The sequence below is a fragment of the Conger conger genome, chromosome 12 (genome assembly GCF_963514075.1).
Source record: "Conger conger chromosome 12, fConCon1.1, whole genome shotgun sequence".
NCBI lineage: Eukaryota > Metazoa > Chordata > Actinopteri > Anguilliformes > Congridae > Conger > Conger conger.
In genome coordinates, this window is record NC_083771.1 from 9,099,822 (window position 1) to 9,117,905 (window position 18,084).

Consider the following 18,084-nt stretch of genomic DNA (forward strand, 5'->3'; position numbering starts at 1 on the left):
GTGGATGCTGTTGTTGTTCTGTGCACAAACTTGTCTGTTGCTTATGTAGGATATTTCCTGGGTCTCTGAAATGTCTGGGCTGGCTCACGTTACACAGCAGTGGCATTTTCATTTCAGAGCTGTCCAAGTGGGTTTTTTGATTTGGTGGAGCCAATCATTCAGTCATGGGGTGGCCTGTAGCGTAGTGGTTAAGGTAAATGACTGGGACATGCAAGGTTGGTGGTTCTAATCTCGGTGTAGCCACTATAAGATCCGCACAGCCGTTGGGCCCTTGAGCAAGGCCCTTAACCCTGCATTGCTCCAGGGGAGGATTGTCTCCTGCTTAGTCTAATCAACTGTACGTCGTTCTGGATAAGAGCATCTGCCAAATGCCAATAATGTAAAGTTCATAGACCTTTCATAGACCAGTTAACTCTGCTACAGTACAGTTTCATATCCACAGCAGCCCACCCACTAAGCTGTGCACCGTAATGGAGGACAGCACTGCAGTTTCCTCTGCTACAGTACAGTTTCATATCCACAGCAACCCACCCACTGAGCTGTGCGCCGTAATGGAGGACAGCACTGCAGTTTCCTCTGCTACAGTACAGTTTCATATCCACAGCAACCCACCCACTGAGCTGTGCGCCGTAATGGACAACAGCACTGCAGTTTCCTCCGCTGACAAGCAGGTAGAGCTACAGGAAGCCCCCTCTCCCTGCACAGCGCTGCATCTGAGAAATGAGGGCCGCTGGCCTGCTAGGGCTACACTGAGCTGTGGGACATCACAGATCTGAGGAGCAGCATTTTATCTGCACGTGCCACCAGAACAGCCCCAATCTATACATTTATTACAGGAGTAATCTGTCTGTAAAGGATCACCTCACTACTTGCTCTCACACATCATGTGCATTTACACTTCATATTAAACCTGAGCATATTAAATACTAAAATAATCCACTTCCTAAGTACCAAGGGAACCCCAAATGAAGGTGACTATTAGTTTTTTACAATCACTTTGGCACTAATTTCAGAACCTTGAGGTAATTTTTCAAAACTATAGACACAAAACTCAAAACATCAAAATGCAAAACTCTAAACTAAACTAACTTTTTTTCAATTGCTTGGATACAATATACATAAACCAAAAATCATTTGATCACTGAACCAAATCATTTGTTCACAATGACTCAACTTTCAAAGTATTAACATTTCAAAATGAAATACATTTGAAAATACTACGTTTTCGTTCACTACCAATGTATCCAACTACTCAAAATGACAAGTAACTAAAGCATAGTTTTATGGAAACATTACTTGTAACAACATTCTATGTTTAGATCATGAATGTTTTAGGATAAATAAATCTATTGACACCAATTACTTCTGAACAAGATCAATTTTAGCACATTATCATTGAATGTAATATTCATCACCATCTTTTGTCACAGGGCTTTTCAACCTTTTTTGACACACGTTTGAGCTGGTGGTCAAATGACTGATGATTTAGAATAAAGATCAAGCAGTGAGAGGAAGAGGAGTGAGAGGAAGAGAAGGTGGAGATGACAAGTACTCCTTCAGAGAGGTGGGGGCGTGGGTTACGTGGTAGAGGACAGTGTCTTTTATTGCAGTTCAGGATTTTATTCCCACTTAGTACCTATAATTTTATTGCTTGGATTACAGTTTTTTACAATTGCTAAAAACGCCTTCAAACTCCTCCCAGTCCACAATATTTGGAACACTCGGTACCTAGTTATGTAGTTATCCTCCGGAGGTAATTTTTTTCATTAGCCTACTTTTGTAATTTTTTGGTCGGATGTGAAATAGATCAACTGTCGCCCTGCTAGTGCCAGCACAGGGGACATGTATCGACCACCAGTTGTGGTCTTTCTAAAAGTGGAGCCGCTCTAAGCCATAAAAGGTGGCGTACATGGAACTACTCGAGTACTTCAGAGAGGTGGCCTTGTTTCTCGTCTTAGAGGTGGGGGGGTTCACTGCCGTTCAGGATTTTTTTCTCACTTCATACCTATAATTTCACCATCTTGACTGTTGTGTCTAAGGTTTTGAAAATTGAGCACAAGCTTGTGAGATTAGGGTTGAAATGATTGGAAAAAAAACTGTAAAAACAAGGTTGAATGTTTATCTGATAAAACCGTTTGTGGACCCAGCAGTTTGTCCCTCTAGCATAGGGGTGTCAAACTCCAGTCCTGGAAGGTCACAGTGTCTGCTACTTTTTGGTGGGTTTCAGCACGAGAGATACATTTCAAAGTCTTTCATTGGCTAAAGAGGCCACACACCTTGTTCTCAATTGGCTGTTGATTGAAAGGAAACCACAAATATCAGCAAACAATGGAGTTTGACACCCCTGCTCAAGCACTTAATAGTTCAGAAGCTTTAGTGAACCACGAGACTGCTGGGCTGGCAGGGGCCATGGTATGAGTCACGTGACCTAGTTCTACCACGAGTGCACACCACCCATGGCTATGATCCCATGACCACTGGTTCCCATGGTTCCCTCCAGTTTCCTTATAGCTAGACTACATCCCCTGCTGTAATTCAGTGTTATGGTGTTATTTGTGCTTTCAGACTAGCATACTGTACTGTTTAATCATTGTTCTCCCCTTTGCTGTAAGTGTACAATTTATGTAACCTAGAGCAAAATAACCAAGTAGAAGTGTTCTACATGGCAACACCAAAATAAAAAAAAATACAATCAAAGACCAGAGGTACACATTGGTTTTTATTTGTACATTTAAAAAGGAAAAAAAAATTCTGACATTCACTTATTCCATTTTAGTCGTCAGCCTGTTAAGACTATTTTGACATGGAAACAGGACAATACAAACAGAGGTATGGGAGCATGTTCAGTATGTTCTGCAAAGGTTTGGAACATCAAGACTGACTCAGAACTCTACATGACCCCTGAGGCCCTCAGAAAAACCGAGGAAGCATTAAAAAAGTAAAAATAAGTAATATGTGCAAACTTTGAACACCTTTCGCCCATTTGGGCAAGGGTTCAGTCCAGGTGATCCATCTAGCCTTTCAGAAGGACATCTGAGGGGCCTAAAACTGCAGGTTTCCAAAGAGGGAAGGCAAGGTGTTGGGTTTGGGGTGGGGCTTGTAGCCAATGCGCTCGTTGATCATTTGCTCGCGGGTCTTTCCTTCGTTGCTGCCACCTGTTGCCCCGCCCATTTCACCAGACGTAGCGACGCCCACAACATCCACCTCGTCTCTCTGTTTCTTCCGGCTCTGTAAGAAAATAATACTTTAGTTTTTTATTTATTTTTTTACATCATTGCATTACATTACATTACATTATTGGCATTTGGCAGACGCTCTTATCCAGAGTGACGTACAGTTAATTAGACTAAGCAGGAGACAATCCTCCCCTGGAGCAATGCAGGGTTAAGGGCCTTCCTCAAGGACCCAACGGCTGTGCGGATCTTATTGTGGCTACACCGGGATTAGAACCACCAACCTTACGTGTCCCAGTCATTTACCTTAATCACTACGCTACAGGCCGCCCTTTTTATTTTTTAAAAACATCTTTTAAGCAATACCTCGATCATAATGTGCCGAGAACAACATTGATGACTTTCTCATACACAAATACTCAAGCCCTGTATCCAAGCAACCTATGTAACTCCTTCTCCCAAAAGTATGTATGTATGTATGGGGCATTGTCATTTAAATCAAGAGACAGGAGATCCGCCATCAATGGTAGTTTGTATTGGGGGTGCAGGATATTATATCCGAGTTACACCTGGCGTCAGCCAATAACAACTTAAAACAAGAGTATCATTGTCATCTAAACCTTTCAACCAGCCAAACTCACAAGCAAAGCTGTATAGAGTTCTCAAGATTCATCTCGCCACTATATGAAAACAATATGCAAAATAAAAAAAAAGAATAATATGCTATATAAAATTATATATATATATATATATATATATATATATAAAATTCGAATCAGGCGTCGGCCGCCTAACGAAGTGATATGGGCCTCAGAATTAGGTAGATTGCACGATGACCCTGGATGGTGTAATTTCTTACCTCCAGCTCCTTTTTCACACTGTCAAACTCCTCAGTGTCATCCAGATTCAGTTCCAGACGGGTCGGCTTGCGGCGCAGCATCCTCACACCGCACTGCAGCAGCACACAGGCGCGGTCCTCACTCCACCTGAACAGCAAAAGAGCACAGGTAGCTACACGACGTCGCACCAAAATTATACACCTTGAACTAGAGAAAGAACTAGAGAAACAGCAGCTACCTGTGGACTAATGTGCAGTAGTTCTACCTCGTTAGCCTCGGTTGACAACCTAACGGGCTAACGCTAGCTGTAGCAGATAACCTGCAAGTCACTGGACTAACCAGACCCAACTAATTGCTGGCACTGCTGATATAAAATCAGCGTATTTCCTTCAATGGTAAAGTCAAGTAAAATATATAGCAGTTAATTAGAGAACTATATAACCAGCAACCTAGTTTAACTCCAAATGCTGGCTGCATATGAGCAGGCCCTGCGTATTCAAAACAGTGCAAGTTCAGTGGTAATAATAATGTCGTTAGCTAGCCGGCTAGCCTAGCTTCCAAAGAAATGCCTTCCCAAAATCTTCGCTTCTTAACATGCAACGCGACAATACGTTTACATGCTTTGTACATAATATCGACACACTAAATCAACCTGCCAATAAAACTCAAACAATAAACTTAGTGAGTTGTTGGCTGCCTGTACTCACCAAGGTTTGTACACCGTGGTCAGGAAACCGCCATGCCATAACCCATTGGTTTCTGGGAGTTGTAGTCTTTCTAGACGAATCACGATACACGCGGCAATTGAAACCACTCGCCTTTTAGCAAGTCTTATTTTCCTGTGAACCAAGTATGTATGAGCTGCATGCAATCAAACTGTTTTATGCGTCAATGACAGTGGTGAGCAAGTGAGAGGGAGACTTTTAACTATTCTCCGGGGCTCCAGGTGGCGCTCTCGCAGATACTGTCCAGTTAAACATAATCGTCGGAAACGCGGTTGTTTCGTGGTCTGAAGCCTTGTCGTGGTACGTACGAAGCTAGTTAAATTAGCCGATTGAATGTAGAGTAAAACGTGTATTTTTATATTTGTTGTAGTCATATAAATGTTATACGTTGACGAGCACACTTGAGCGGTTGGTTGGATTTTTGTTTTGTTGCTTTCAAAATACCAATGAATGAAGAGAGCTAGCTATCGAGCTAACCAGTAGCACCGGTACCTGTGTTTTGAATTGGGAATACAGCAACTAGCTACATTTGCGCTAACGGTTAGTGTTCCTTTGACTTAGAGAGCCAAGTTAATGTAAACGGGGGTGACAGAGTTCTGTAAGTTAGCCAACTTACCTGTAAATTGGTGACAGAGCTTGGGTTTGTTATTTGTCAGTGGCCATGCCACCCAGAAACCCCCTTTTCTGTGTTAGCTCACAGAGCCAGCTGCTGGTTTGTACTTCGTTCAGACATCTACTGGGAGAACTGCTGGTGTCTGCTTTGTTCAAAGTGGTTTTGTGTCAATAGAAAGCAGTTTTCCATATGAACCCAGTAGAACTTCCCTTGCCCCAGGATTGTTTTGGGGGATGCTTTACTGTAGGAGGTGCAGTCTTGCAGATGAGACCTTAACATCAATATTCTGATTCACTGAGCTGATTAGAGACCACACAGCAGGGTGTTTGCAAGATTACTAGGTAGCTTAGCAAAGTAACCATCTAACCATCTTTTTTCTGGTTAAAATTCATCCCAACCACCTCAGCTTATGAGTGGTCTGGCACAGATAATTGGTGTCAGTCATCCAGTTGAGTGTTACACATTGGTGGATGTTGTAATGAATCACACTTCCCCTGTGCAGTGCTGTGTTTAGAGTGGCCATATTGAAGCCCACCACTTCTACAGCTAGGGCAAGCAGAGTGTCGGCCCCCATGTGGCCAGGGGATGTGCTGTTTAACATGGAGGTGGTAATGGCGTGCTGAACGAAACCCTTTCTCCTCCCAGCTTGTGGGATTCCCAAACTCAGCAGCAGCATGGCCTCTGTTTGATCTAAACTGCAGGACGTGCCACAGATGTGTCAGCTTGACGGTGATTTAGTTCTGTGTGATTTAACAGTTCAGGTTGTGACCCGGGGCGAAGAGCAGCAGCGAGATGTCGGACGATGAGGACATCCCCGTGCCGAAGAGGAGCCGGATCTTCTATGGCAGCCTGGAGGAGAAGGAGCGGGAGCGGCTGGCCCGGGAGGGCTCGGCGAGCTCCAGCAAAGAGGCGGTGAAGGCCGGGATCGAGGCCGGCAACATCAACATCTCCAGCGGTCAGTATCCCCAATCCTGCTGCCCCAGCTGGGCAACACCAAACACTGCCGGAGGCACTGCCCCTCCCCTGGACACCACTCCCCTGACTAAAAGCCCCTTCCCCCCTGACTAAAAGGCCCTTCTCCTTCCTGACTAAAAGACCCTTCCCCTCCTGACTAAAAGGCCCTTCCCCTCCTGACTAAAAGGCCCTTCTCCTTCCTGACTAAAAGCCCCCTCCCCCCCTGACTAAAAGACCCTTCTCCCCCCTGACTAAAAGACCCTTCTCCCTCCTGACTAAAAGGCCCTTCTCCCTCCTGACTAAAAGGCCTTCTCCCTCCTGACTAAAAGCCTCTTCTCCCTCCTGACTAAAAGCCCCTTCCCCCCCCTGACTAAAAGGCCCTTCTCCCCCCTGACTAAAAGGCCCTTCTCCCCCCTGACTAAAAGGCCCTTCTCCCTCCTGACTAAAAGCCTCTTCTCCCTCCTGACTAAAAGGCCCTTCCCCTCCTGACTAAAAGCCCCTTCCCCTCCTGACTAAAAGCCCCTTCCCCTCCTGACTAAAAGCCCCTTCCCCTCCTGACTAAAAGGCCCTTCTCCCCCTGACTAAAAGGCCCTTCTCCCCCTGACTAAAAGGCCCTTCTCCCCCCTGACTAAAAGGCCCTTCTCCCCCCTGACTAAAAGGCCCTTCTCCCCCCTGACTAAAAGGCCCTTCTCCCCCCTGACTAAAAGGCCCTTCTCCCCCCTGACTAAAAGGCCCTTCTCCCCCCTGACTAAAAGGCCCTTCTCCCTCCTGACTAAAGGGCCCTTTTCCTTCCTGACTAAAATCCCTTCCCCCCTGACTAAAAGCCCCTTCCCCCCCTGACTAAAAGCCCCTTCCCCCCCCTGACTAAAAGGCCCTTTTCCTTCCTGACTAAAAGGCCCTTTTCCTTCCTGACTAAAAGGCCCTTTTCCTTCCTGACTAAAAGCCCCTTCCCCCCCTGACTAAAAGCCCCTTCCCCCCCTGACTAAAAGGCCCTTCCCCCCCCTGACTAAAAGGCCCTTCTCCTCAGGCGAATGCATGGAGATGGAGGAGCGCGTTAGCGAACGGCAGGCGGAGGTGCTGGCCGAGTTTGAGCGCAGAAAGCGGGCGCGGCAGATCACCGTCTCCACGGACGACGCCGAGGTGAAGGCCTGTCTGCGGGCTCTGGGCGAGCCAATCACACTCTTCGGGGAGGGGCCTGCCGAGAGGCGCGAGAGGTGAGGAAGGCCAATGCCTGCTGTTTTTACTGGTCATGGGGCAGATGAGGTCTTCAGATTTTAACCAATCGTTGCGCACTATTGTGGAGAGCAAACTTGTTTGATTTGCTGAAGGAATTCAGCGACTAACACTCGCACCCGAGAGCTCCTTCCATGTTAGGGTCCATGTGGAAGCGTCTTCCCGTCCGTTTGGTGTCTGCTGTGTTTGGGATGTGCTGGGGCCTGCAGTCGGGCCTTGTGTCTGCGCATCATCGGTGTGAATGTCTTGGTTCTCTCTGGGTCATGGTCTCCTCCTCTTTCTCATCTTTTTCTCCCTCCCTCTCTTCTTGCACCAGGTTGAGGAACATCTTGTCTGTGGTGGGGCCAGACGCCCTCAAGAAGTCCAAAAAGGAGGACGAGAGAGGGAAACGCTCTCAAGAAGAGGTACGCCCCTCCATCAGGCCTTCTCTGTGTCTGTGCCTTGATTTGCAATGGAAGAATATGCAGGGCAGTAAAACCATTTTTGGTTTATAAGCATGTTTTTTCAACTTTCTCTGGGTTGATACAAAATGTGTTTTCTTTAGCTACTGTATGTATCGTACACCAAAAACTACTGCAGGGTTTTCTGCTATTTTTTTTTTTTTTTCTGGATTTAATTTCTTGTTAGCCTTGAAAATATCTTGAAATTTGCATGAGAAGTGTAAATCTGCAAACCCTGTGACCGTATTTTTGTTCAGGCAAACGTTTTTAGCAGAATTACCTGTAGGTTGTGGATCATCATCTGGCCCACAAATCCAAATCCAGCCATGGTGTTCTTTTTTCCCAGGTTAATTAATTGAAAAAGTAATTCTTTTTAATAAATAAAATCATTTGTGCTCATGATTGACCAGGCTGTCTTTACAGCTGACTCCCAGGTGAAGGGAGCGTGGAAAACCATCGAGGATCTTTCTGTAGGTTGTTAGCAGAGCTACTGTACTCTTCCTCAGAACCACTTAGTCCTCTTCCTCTCTCTGTCCTGCAGTGCCAGCAGACCTGGTACCATGAGGGCGCCACCACTTTAAAGGAAGCTCGTCTGTGGTTGGCTCGCTACTCCCTGCCCAGGTAAAGGTGCAGTCCCCTGGATGGCTGCTGTGGCCCTGTGCTCAGGCACATGATTGGTGCCCAGGCACATGCAGGCACATGATTGGTGCCCAGGCTAGCCCCCATGTAACACAGCTGAGGGACTGTACAGGACTGTCTATGAGTTCTGAAAGCTGATGGCAGCCTGCTAGGCACACTGAATGTGGGCTGGGATCCTGGATGTTAGGACCCTCCTTCTGAAATGATTCAGTTTGTGTAATTCATTAACCTGCTTCATTAACCTGCTTTCTGTGGTGAAAGACGAGCTGTTGCAGTCTGTGCCATGTACACAGGGGATTTCAGTTACTGGTCTGTGGATGTCCTAGAAATAGCCCCTGCCCACCCCTCACAACACCTGCCCCACTGAATTTAGACTGCGGCATTACAGTTGAATTAAAGATGGCTGCCTACATTTAGTGTGTTTGGCCCATGCGTGTGTGACTCACAGGGTGTTGTGTGTGTGTGTGTGTGTGTTTGTGTGTGTGTGTGTGTGTGTGTGTGTGTGTGTGTTTGTGTGTGTTTGTGTGTGTTTGTGTGTGTGTGTATATGTGTGTGTGTGTGTATGTGTGTATGTGTGTGTGTGTGTGTGTGTGTGTGTGTGTGTGCGCGTGTGTGCGTGTGTGCGGTCGCGGTCTACAGGGCTGTGAAGAGGCTGGATGCCGCTCGAGCTCAGAAGGAGATTCCGGAATCTTCCCGGACCGTGCGTCAGCAGGAGCTCCACAAGACGCTGAGGGTGAGTGACGTGTCCCACAACCCCCTGGGGTTCCTCTGCTGTCGCAGAGGGGCGGCCCCTGAAGTGTCTCTGTGTCTCCGCAGGGGCTGAATAACTTCTGCAGTCAGATCGGGGACGAGAGACCCATCTCCTCCTGCCAGTTCAGCCCCAACTCCAAACTGCTGGTGACCGCATCCTGGTGAGCACCCCCCCCCCCCCTGCCCCGAAACGCACCATCACGTCACGTCACGTCACGTCACGTCACGTCACGTCACGTCACGTCACGTCACGTCACGTCACGTCACGTCACGTCACGTCACGTCACGTCACGTCACGTCACGTCACGTGGCATTTAGCAGACGCTCTTATCCAGAGCGACGTACAACAAAGTGCAAATCACCGACACGCTCAGTTTCAGCTAGCGCAAACGAGTCTGTCTGCTCAAACCTGAGTTCTGTCATAACATTGTCTATGGACTGCATTTATAGCACTTTACAATGAATGCCTCTCATTCACCCATTCACACACACTCACACACCAAACGTGATTGGCTGCCGTGCAAGGCACCAATCAGATTGTCGGGTTAGGTGTCATGCTCAGGGACAGTTCGACACACCCAGGGTGCGGGATCGAACCGGTAACCCTCCGACTGCCAGACTAGTGCTCTAAGCTCCTGAGCTTATCCTGCCCGTCATTAAAAGTCGCTCTCGGTAAGAGTCTGATAATTGGGTATGGTGTAAAGGAATTTGGGTTGGGTGATGTATAGCATCTACACTCAGTGTACCAGTTTAATGTTTAACCCTTCAAAGGTGTGAGACCACAAATGCGTGATTACAATGGTCTTCATCATCGTAATGCTGACGTAACCATCACAGCTGGACATACAGCAATACAGGTCAAGAACAAATGAAAAAAAAAAAACATTCAAGAAGTCCTCAACATTGTCCTCACATGGTTTTGTGCCCATCCTGACGTGTTCTAGACAGTTATCTGCTGCTATCTTTTTTTTCACATGTACTGATTCACCAGTGTTACGCGACACACGTGCCTCACCCAACACGCTATCAACATATGGGGTTTGTTTAGTTTGTGCTGTTCTTCGTTACTTAATAACTGTCGTTCGACCTATCTATGGTTTGCTTCCCATGTGAAGAGTGCTTTGGCTAAACGTGTCAATGCCGTAGTCTCACGTGGTAGTGACCTGATGCGGATCGAGGAACACGTTTGCTGATGTTTTACGTCACGTTTGAGGTCTGCATCTCTTCTATTCCATGTTAAATGTCACAAGCGATGTTTTATCATTGTTAAACAAATACAGTCAAATATTGTCACGGTGGAAGGACTGGAAATACCCAGATGTCATGTTTAGCCCATGTTTAGCCCACCCCTGCTTGGAGTATTCCTGCTGTCAGTGTTTACTCGAGCAGAAGGGGGCAGAGCAATGCTGGCAGTTACTTTATACCATGTGACCGGAGCATGTCCTTGGCTCAGAAGACAAAGGTTTTCTTTCAGATAAAAAGTTGTACTCGTTGAACCTTGACATTTTTTGAGAAGTAATAGAAAACGTTCAGAACAGCATCACAGTAATTCTCATGTAATTAATTGTCATGTGTTACATGTATTAATGGGGGGAAAAGATAATTGGCTTCCTTTTGATGTCACATGATGAACTCTCTCTCGTTCCATCTCCCTCTCCCTCTCTCTCAGGAGTGGTCTCTGTAAGCTCTGGGCGGTCCCTGACTGTAGCCTTGTCCGCACTCTAAGGGGTAAATAAATATATGATCTTTCATCTGCATTAACTTACATTCCTTGTGCCCAGGTTTGAATAGTGTTTGTTTGGTAAAAGCACTCTTGTCATAAACCTTGTCATATTATCCAAAGAGTACATTACTATTATTATTTTTCATAATGAACTACAATAAGCCATGATTCATTTGATGATAAGGAGAGTTTGAAGTGTACCCGTCTGACTGATCACATGACCTCCCTCAGGACACAACACCAACGTGGGGGCCATCACGTTCCACCCCCAGGCCACCCTGTCTCTGGACACGGCCGATGTCAACATGGCCTCCTGCGCTGGTGACGGGTCCGTCAAGCTCTGGAGTCTGGACAGGTGTGTGTGTGTGTGTGTGAGTGTGTGTGTGTGTGTGTGTGTGTGTGTGTGTGAGTGTGAGTGTGAGTGTGAGTGTGAGTGTGAGTGTGAGTGTGAGTGTGAGTGTGAGTGTGAGTGTGTGAGCGTGTGCTTCTGCGAAAATGACCAAAAGTCTATCCCTTTAACACACCAGAGTGTGAACTGCCCCTTTAAGTGAACTATTACCCCAAAGAGCCTCAGAGGGATAGTTCAGATATATAACCTGTATAAACTGTCGTTTAACGATGACCGAAATGAGGATGAAGCATGGAGGTAAATAGCAGCCGTAGGTTCTCCGTCTCTGGCTGAAGTGTGTGTTTGTGAGTTGTGCTCTGTGCTGCCCCCTATCTGCAGTGACGAGCCGGTGGCGGATATCGAGGGGCACGCCATGCGGGTGGCGCGTGTAGCCTGGCACCCTTCCGGACGCTTCCTGGGCACCACCTGGTGAGTGAGCCACTCTTCCCACAATGCTTAATCCCTTTAAGACCCTTCCTGTCTTGCCTCACTCACTGTCATTTATTCTTTGCCACACTCTCCCTTCATCCCTCCTTCTCCCTCATTCCCTCAGTTCCACCTCCACCACACCACTGTATACTCTGCCCCCGCTCTGTCTGCCCCCTCTGAGGGCTGTGTCTAACCCCGCTCTCCCCCTCTGTCCCCAGCTACGATCACTCGTGGAGACTGTGGGACCTGGAGGCTCAGGAGGAGATCCTGCACCAGGAGGGCCACAGCAAGGGGGTGCACGACCTGCACTTCCACCCCGACGGCTCCCTGGCAGGGACCGGGTACGTAAGCTTGCCGCCCCCCCCCACCCCTCCCCCTGTGGGGCCCCATGGTGTATGATGCTCGGGCAGTGGAGCATAGCATCCTGGGTAACATAGTCCCGCGGCCATAGAGTGTACATAGGAACTGGAGAGGGTAGGAGGGGCCAGGTGGTGAAGTCTAGTTAATGACAAAGAGTTTTACGGCTCATTGAGTTCAATGTAGAAAACCACGGTGATTTAACCACCAAAGGATTAAACCTCATCTGTCATTTTTTTGTGATCAAGAAGAGTCCCTGAGACCTTCAGAAGAATCTGGAACTTTCCGCGTGACCTCTCCCGCTTTAATCAAATCACTCTGTGATTTCCTGTTTATCCGGGATAACAATCATGTGAAAATGTGGAATGAAGCAGCCAGAAGCCTGTGGTCTGTGACCTCTCCCATTGGCTGAGGTGGGGGGGTCGCCATGGTGATCGGAGGAGAGGTAATGAAGCGCGTGGGGTTTTGCCGTTCGGGGCCAGGGCTCCGCTGGGGCTTCGGTTCAGACAGGCCGAGGTGGGCGGGGCCTCGTTACAAGGAGCCCGTTCTTCCAGCGCAATTAAACGGTCATAATTATGCTAATGCCACAGGGGGACACCGAGCCGGCTGAGCTGTAATTGGGTGGTCAGGCGGGAATCCGTTAATCTCTGGAAATTTGGGCAGCCTGACATCAAGGGCTGGGCTTCAGAGGGTCTGACTGAGAGGCCTTTGTGTCGAGCACAGTAGCGGGCGGGATGGCCGTCGCAGAGCGCTAGGGCCCTTCACAGGGTATGGAGGTGTAATGTGGTGAAGAGTGTACAATGCTGGGCAGTCTCAGAAGTGACCCTGTGACCCTCTCTGATGCAATCAGCTTCATTAGCCCTTAGAAGAGCAGGTTTTTTGTTTAAATGGTAAATGGCACGCATTTATATAGCGCCTTTATCCAAAGCGCTGTACAATTGATGCTTCTCCATTCACCCATTCATACACACACTCACACACCAACAGCAATTGGCTGCCATGCAAGGCCCTGACCAGCTCGTCAGGAGCATTTGGGGGTTAGGTGTCTTGCTCAGGGACACTTCGACACAGCCCGGGCGGGGGATCGAACCGGCAACCCTCCGACTGCCAGACGACTGCTCTTACTGAGAACTCTAGTAGTGATTGTGACATCAGCATTAGAATGTTCACTTCAGAACATTCTAATCACCTATTTGTGATCTCACGCCTTGTGGGAGGAGCTGTTGCATGCTGTCCAGTCACTCGCATGAACCGGAGTCACTGATAACATGCAGTGGCTCCACCCACTTGGTCGTTGGGGGGACTGGCCTCTTTTTGAATTACGCCCCTCCCTAAACGGGACGCTCTCACCGCCCCCCTCCCTGCCCGGTCCTGCAGGGGTCTGGATGCTTTCGGCCGGATCTGGGATCTGAGGACAGGTCGCTGTGTCATGTTCCTGGAGGGCCACCTGAAGGAGATCTACGCCATCGACTTCTCCCCCAACGGGTAAGAGAGCAGCTTATTACACGCTCATATTAAACCCCATATTATCATATTAATAACCCCCATATTAAACCAGGTATTATAACATTGTAGTAAAGAACATCCCCATATTAAAGCATAATATGCCCCCCACATCCTCTCCCTCTCCCTCCCTCTCTCTCAATTTCCTCCTCTCTCCCCTGCAGCTTTCATGTGGCCACAGGAAGTGGAGATAACACCTGCAAGGTGTGGGACCTCCGTCAGAGGAGGTGCATCTACACCATCCCGGCTCACCAGAACCTCCTGTCCTCTGTGAAGTTCCAACGTGAGTGGTGCCAGAGTGGAGAGCGCTGCTGTTGGCCACATAGACTCAGCAACTAGCTTTAGTGAAGCACAATGGCTTTGTCAGGGGAAAAATACATTAAATACATGCCATATTTAAATCCATTTTGAAAAGAAGGTTATGGCAACGATATTATTAAATATTGTGTATATTCCAGCTCTCCCTCTATCACTACCTCTCTCCATTGCTCTCTGTCACACTATCCCTCCGCTCTCATGTATTTACTCTCTTTCTCTCTCAGCCACCGACGGGCACTACCTGCTCACGGGGGCGTACGATAACACGGCCAAGGTGTGGACGCACCCCGGCTGGTCCCCGCTGAAGACGCTGGCAGGGCACGAGGGGAAGGTGATGGGCTTGGACGTGTCGGCTGACGGACAGCTCATCGCCACCTGCTCCTACGACCGCACCTTCAAGCTCTGGGTCTCCGAGTGACCACACACCCCACCCTCCCCACCCCTGTGACTGGCGGATGTACTGCTGTCGATTGGCTGCCATCCTCGTTCTCTCCACCGTTGCGATTGGCTGATACACCACCCTCCCCATCGCTGTGATTGGGTGGTATGCCCACCATCTCCAAATCAAGACCTGTGTACTGAACAAGTGTCGCTATGGCAACCTTAGGCTGCTTTGATTATTGTATTAGTATCACTGCTTAGTGGGATTTTGAATTGGTTTCAAATCGTATAGATGAATCATTTGAATTGAATAAAAATGCGCACTGAGCCTTTAAGAGATCTTATCTGATGTTTAACATAACCTCAGATCTCAGATCTAACTTTCAGCAGCGCACCGCTTAGTAACAGGGACTGCCTTCATACAGGTGAGCGAGCACAGGTATAGGTCAGGTTCTGAGAAGGCGCTTCTCCCAGTGCAAACACACCTGTGTCTGTGTGAAAGATACTACCATGGCTGCACGAGAATTTATTAAGTTCTATTCAACCAATTTCTTTTTAATTTTTTTTTTTACGAGTTTGTTTAATGTTGTTTCCTGCAGTCCGATTGGATGGAAAAGGCCTCCGTCTTATTAGCCATTTAGCCAGTTTTTGTTACTCAAGTAATTTTTTATTCTAGTGTCCACACAGATACTGTATTTTCATGTAATAAAAAACCATGAAAAATAAGACGTGGTTACTTGAATTATTATTCATTCTGTTCTTTTGAGGTACAACATACATTATCTACTGTAATCATTAATGTAGGAAGCAGTAACTTTTTCTGTCACTCAATAATTCCAGAATATGCACGTGATGTTACAGGTCGGATGTAATGGAATTAAACCCATTAATGCCAGAAAAAGCCAATAGTCCTCAAATACAGTAACATACAGTATATATGGTTTTACAGTGGGGTGTGAAAATGTGGGCACTGGTCTGTTACAATGAATCTGTACGAGAGCAAACCTGAATTCTAAATGGTTAAACAGGAGAACTTTCTGCAAATTTTAAAGAAAGATTTCTTTTTATTTTCATCTTTTAATGTTGATTTTTGATTTTTTGATTTTTTTAAAGGAAAAGGGCCCTGTGCAAAAGTTTGGGAACCTTTTTGGATTATTCTGTTACTTAAAAAAAAAAAAAAGATTACAAAGGCCCAGGTAATTTACTTATCAATGAGACAAGTAAGTATAATTCCAGGGCTGTACTTTTTATTTTGAAGTAACCCCATGCAGTGGCTTTTCTGTCTGGAATTAACAAACATGGATTTCTAAACAGTTTAAGATGGTGAAGATGGAGAAGGCTACAAATTTTTTTCAAACTATCTATTTCCACTTTATTATTATCTATTATTATAAATTATTACAAAATGGAAGATAAATGGAACAGTTGAAATCAAGGCACGGTCTAGAAGACCAAGAAAGATTTCAGATGGAATGTCCCGAGACCTGGTGAGAAATGCTCAGAAGAACCCACGCATCACAATAATCGAGCTGTGAAAAAGAGCAGCAAACACAGGTCTAGCTGTTCACAGGACAGCAATACAATGTACGGCCACAACATAGAATTGAGCATCTGAAGCATGCAAAAGAAAACATTGACAAGCCTGAAGCCTAATCAAACTGCTTTGCACTGACAAAACTAAAATTGAACTTATTGGCCACCACCAAAGAAGGTATGTTTGGAGAAAAAAGGGTGAAGCCTTTGTGGAGAAGAACACCTAGCTAACTGTGAAGCATAGAGGTGGATCCATTATGCTTTGGGGTTGTGTGGCATCTGAGGGCACAGGAAATATTGTGTGACTGGAATGAAGAATGGATTCCACCAAATATCAAGAAATTCTAGAGGTTAATGTTCAAAGGTCAGTCCTTGAAGTTGAAGAGAGGTTGGGTATTTCAGCAAGACAATGATCCAAAGCATACCTTGAAATCAGCTATGAAGTACTTCTAGGGAAGACGGATGAAGGTTTTGAAATGGCCACCAGAGTCCCCAGACTTGAATATAATTGAAATTCTGTGGCGATATCTCAAACCTGCCATACATGCAAGAAGGCCAAATAATATTTCTGAGCTAGAGGTGTTCTGACAGGAAGAATGGGGGAAAATGCTAAAACAAGAATTGAAAGACTCTTAGCTGGCTACAGGAAGTGTTTACAAGCTGTCATAGTTGCTGAAGAGGAGCTACTAAATGACAGGGTTCCCAAACTTTTTCACAGGAAAATATTTTTCCTGTTTTTTCTATTTTGAAACTGAAAAAAATTTCAATAAAAGTCATCTTTCAATAAAAAGTAATTTGAAGAAATGTGTCATGTTTAACTTACCATTTAGAGGTTTGCTGTTTTTGATATTAATTGTAAAAGGCTTTTTGACCAGGAGTGCCCAAATTCTTACACACTACAGTATATGTATAATGCAGTAATCTTAACTCAATGAGACTAAATTCCCCTTCTCTTGTACCTCCACCAGGAGGAGCATATTGCTCCAACTCAAGTCCTTTGTGTGCCATGCCCAGAGCAGGAAATGCGAAATGATGGGGACGTGCAGGTGCATGATGGGGCCCATGTTCTTCAGACATACCAGCCCAGGCCCAAACTAACCAAGTCCATCCATGTAGATTAACAGGTTTTATGGTAAATTGAATTACAATAGAAAATTCCAAACTTCATATTCTGTCCCGAGCACAGGCAACAGTCTGCTGGACCAGTAGGGCACAGGCAACAGTCTGCTAGACCAATAGGGCACAAGCAACAGTCTGCTAGACCAATAGGGCACAAGCAACAGTCTGCTAGACCAATAGGGCACAAGCAACAGTCTGCTAGACCAATAGGGCACAAGCAACAGTCTGCTAGACCAATAGGGCACAAGCAACAGTCTGCTAGACCAATAGGGCACAAGCAACAGTCTGCTAGACCAATAGGGCACAAGCGACAGTCTGCTGGACCAATAAGGCACAGGCAGCCATCGGATGGACCAATAGGGCACAGGCAACAGTCTTCTGGAAGTAGAGGATGGGGATACAGCCGTCAGCGTGAAAGAAAAGTTGTAGAGCAGACAGAGGATTCTTTCCAATCACTTATTTTGACTTCCTTTCCTTGGCTCCTTTCCTAGCTCCTAGCTCCACTCATCGGAGGAGTTCTGAAAATATACTTCCACAAAGGATGTGCTTGTGGTTCCTTGCTCAAGAATCCTTTGGGAAGCTCCTGGCTCCTTCAAGGAGTATTTAAGGGGCTTTGAATTCCCTTATGGATTGTGGCTCTCAATCAATTTCCAAATCAGTCGAGGAACAAGGTGACAAGGAAGGATAAGGTAAGCGATTGGAATGAGCCCGGATCTCTGCAGAAGTGGCCTCCGCAGTCACTCTCAGGCACTGGAGTCAGTATCTCCGGGTGCTGGACTCAGTATCTCGGGGGCTGGACTCAGTATCTCGGGGACTGGACTCAGTATCTCGGGGGCTGGACTCAGTATCTTGGGCGCTGGACTCAGTATCTTGGGCGCTGGATTCAGTATCTCGGGTGCTGGACTCAGTATCTCGGGGGCTGGACTCAGTATCTCGGGGGCTGGACTCAGTATCTTGGGGACTGGAC

The 18,084-nt window shown here is 46.7% G+C and overlaps 2 protein-coding genes across 5 annotated transcripts; one reads left to right on the top strand and one right to left on the bottom strand.

The window, feature by feature from the left end:
• Positions 1-2,706: 2,706 nt before the first annotated feature.
• Positions 2,707-4,926, bottom strand: cdc26 (cell division cycle 26 homolog). 2 transcript variants are annotated; one of them, XM_061215781.1, is made up of 3 exons: positions 4,720-4,926; positions 4,033-4,159; positions 2,707-3,228 (listed from the first exon to the last, which is right to left on the bottom strand). In XM_061215781.1, the coding sequence occupies exons 2-3, from the start codon at positions 4,111-4,113 to the stop codon at positions 3,043-3,045; spliced, it is 267 nt and encodes an 88-aa protein (XP_061071765.1). In that variant the 5' UTR covers positions 4,114-4,159; positions 4,720-4,926; the 3' UTR covers positions 2,707-3,042. The 2 variants fall into 2 exon arrangements, with proteins under 2 accessions (XP_061071765.1, XP_061071766.1); XM_061215782.1 differs by lacking the exon at positions 4,720-4,926 and adding an exon at positions 4,251-4,652.
• On the top strand, positions 4,073-15,191 carry prpf4 (PRP4 pre-mRNA processing factor 4 homolog (yeast)). 3 transcript variants are annotated; one of them, XM_061215779.1, is made up of 14 exons: positions 4,073-4,180; positions 6,107-6,305; positions 7,332-7,518; positions 7,854-7,941; positions 8,519-8,598; positions 9,256-9,349; positions 9,433-9,527; positions 11,036-11,094; positions 11,321-11,444; positions 11,817-11,906; positions 12,125-12,247; positions 13,641-13,748; positions 13,931-14,049; positions 14,309-15,191. In XM_061215779.1, exons 2-14 carry the CDS (start codon positions 6,143-6,145, stop codon positions 14,500-14,502), a joined length of 1,524 nt encoding a protein of 507 aa, XP_061071763.1. In that variant the 5' UTR covers positions 4,073-4,180; positions 6,107-6,142; the 3' UTR covers positions 14,503-15,191. The 3 variants fall into 3 exon arrangements, with proteins under 3 accessions (XP_061071763.1, XP_061071762.1, XP_061071764.1); XM_061215778.1 differs by lacking the exon at positions 4,073-4,180 and adding an exon at positions 4,886-5,037; XM_061215780.1 differs by lacking the exon at positions 4,073-4,180 and adding an exon at positions 5,145-5,277.
• Positions 15,192-18,084: the final 2,893 nt, after the last annotated feature.

What these genes read in the sequence shown, in the direction of transcription:
- cdc26 (XM_061215781.1), bottom strand. Translation starts at nt 4,113, where the DNA reads ATGCTGCGCCGCAAGCCGACCCGTCTGGAACTGAATCTGGATGACACT. An exon ending in GTGTGAAAAAGGAGCTGGAG is followed by an intron (nt 3,229 to 4,032) that starts GTAAGAAATTAC and finishes ATTTTCTTACAG; the next exon opens with AGCCGGAAGAAACAGAGAGA.
- prpf4 (XM_061215779.1), top strand. Translation starts at nt 6,143, where the DNA reads ATGTCGGACGATGAGGACATCCCCGTGCCGAAGAGGAGCCGGATCTTC. An exon ending in CTGCTGGTGACCGCATCCTG is followed by an intron (nt 9,528 to 11,035) that starts GTGAGCACCCCC and finishes CCTCTCTCTCAG; the next exon opens with GAGTGGTCTCTGTAAGCTCT. An exon ending in GTCCTCTGTGAAGTTCCAAC is followed by an intron (nt 14,050 to 14,308) that starts GTGAGTGGTGCC and finishes TTTCTCTCTCAG; the next exon opens with CCACCGACGGGCACTACCTG.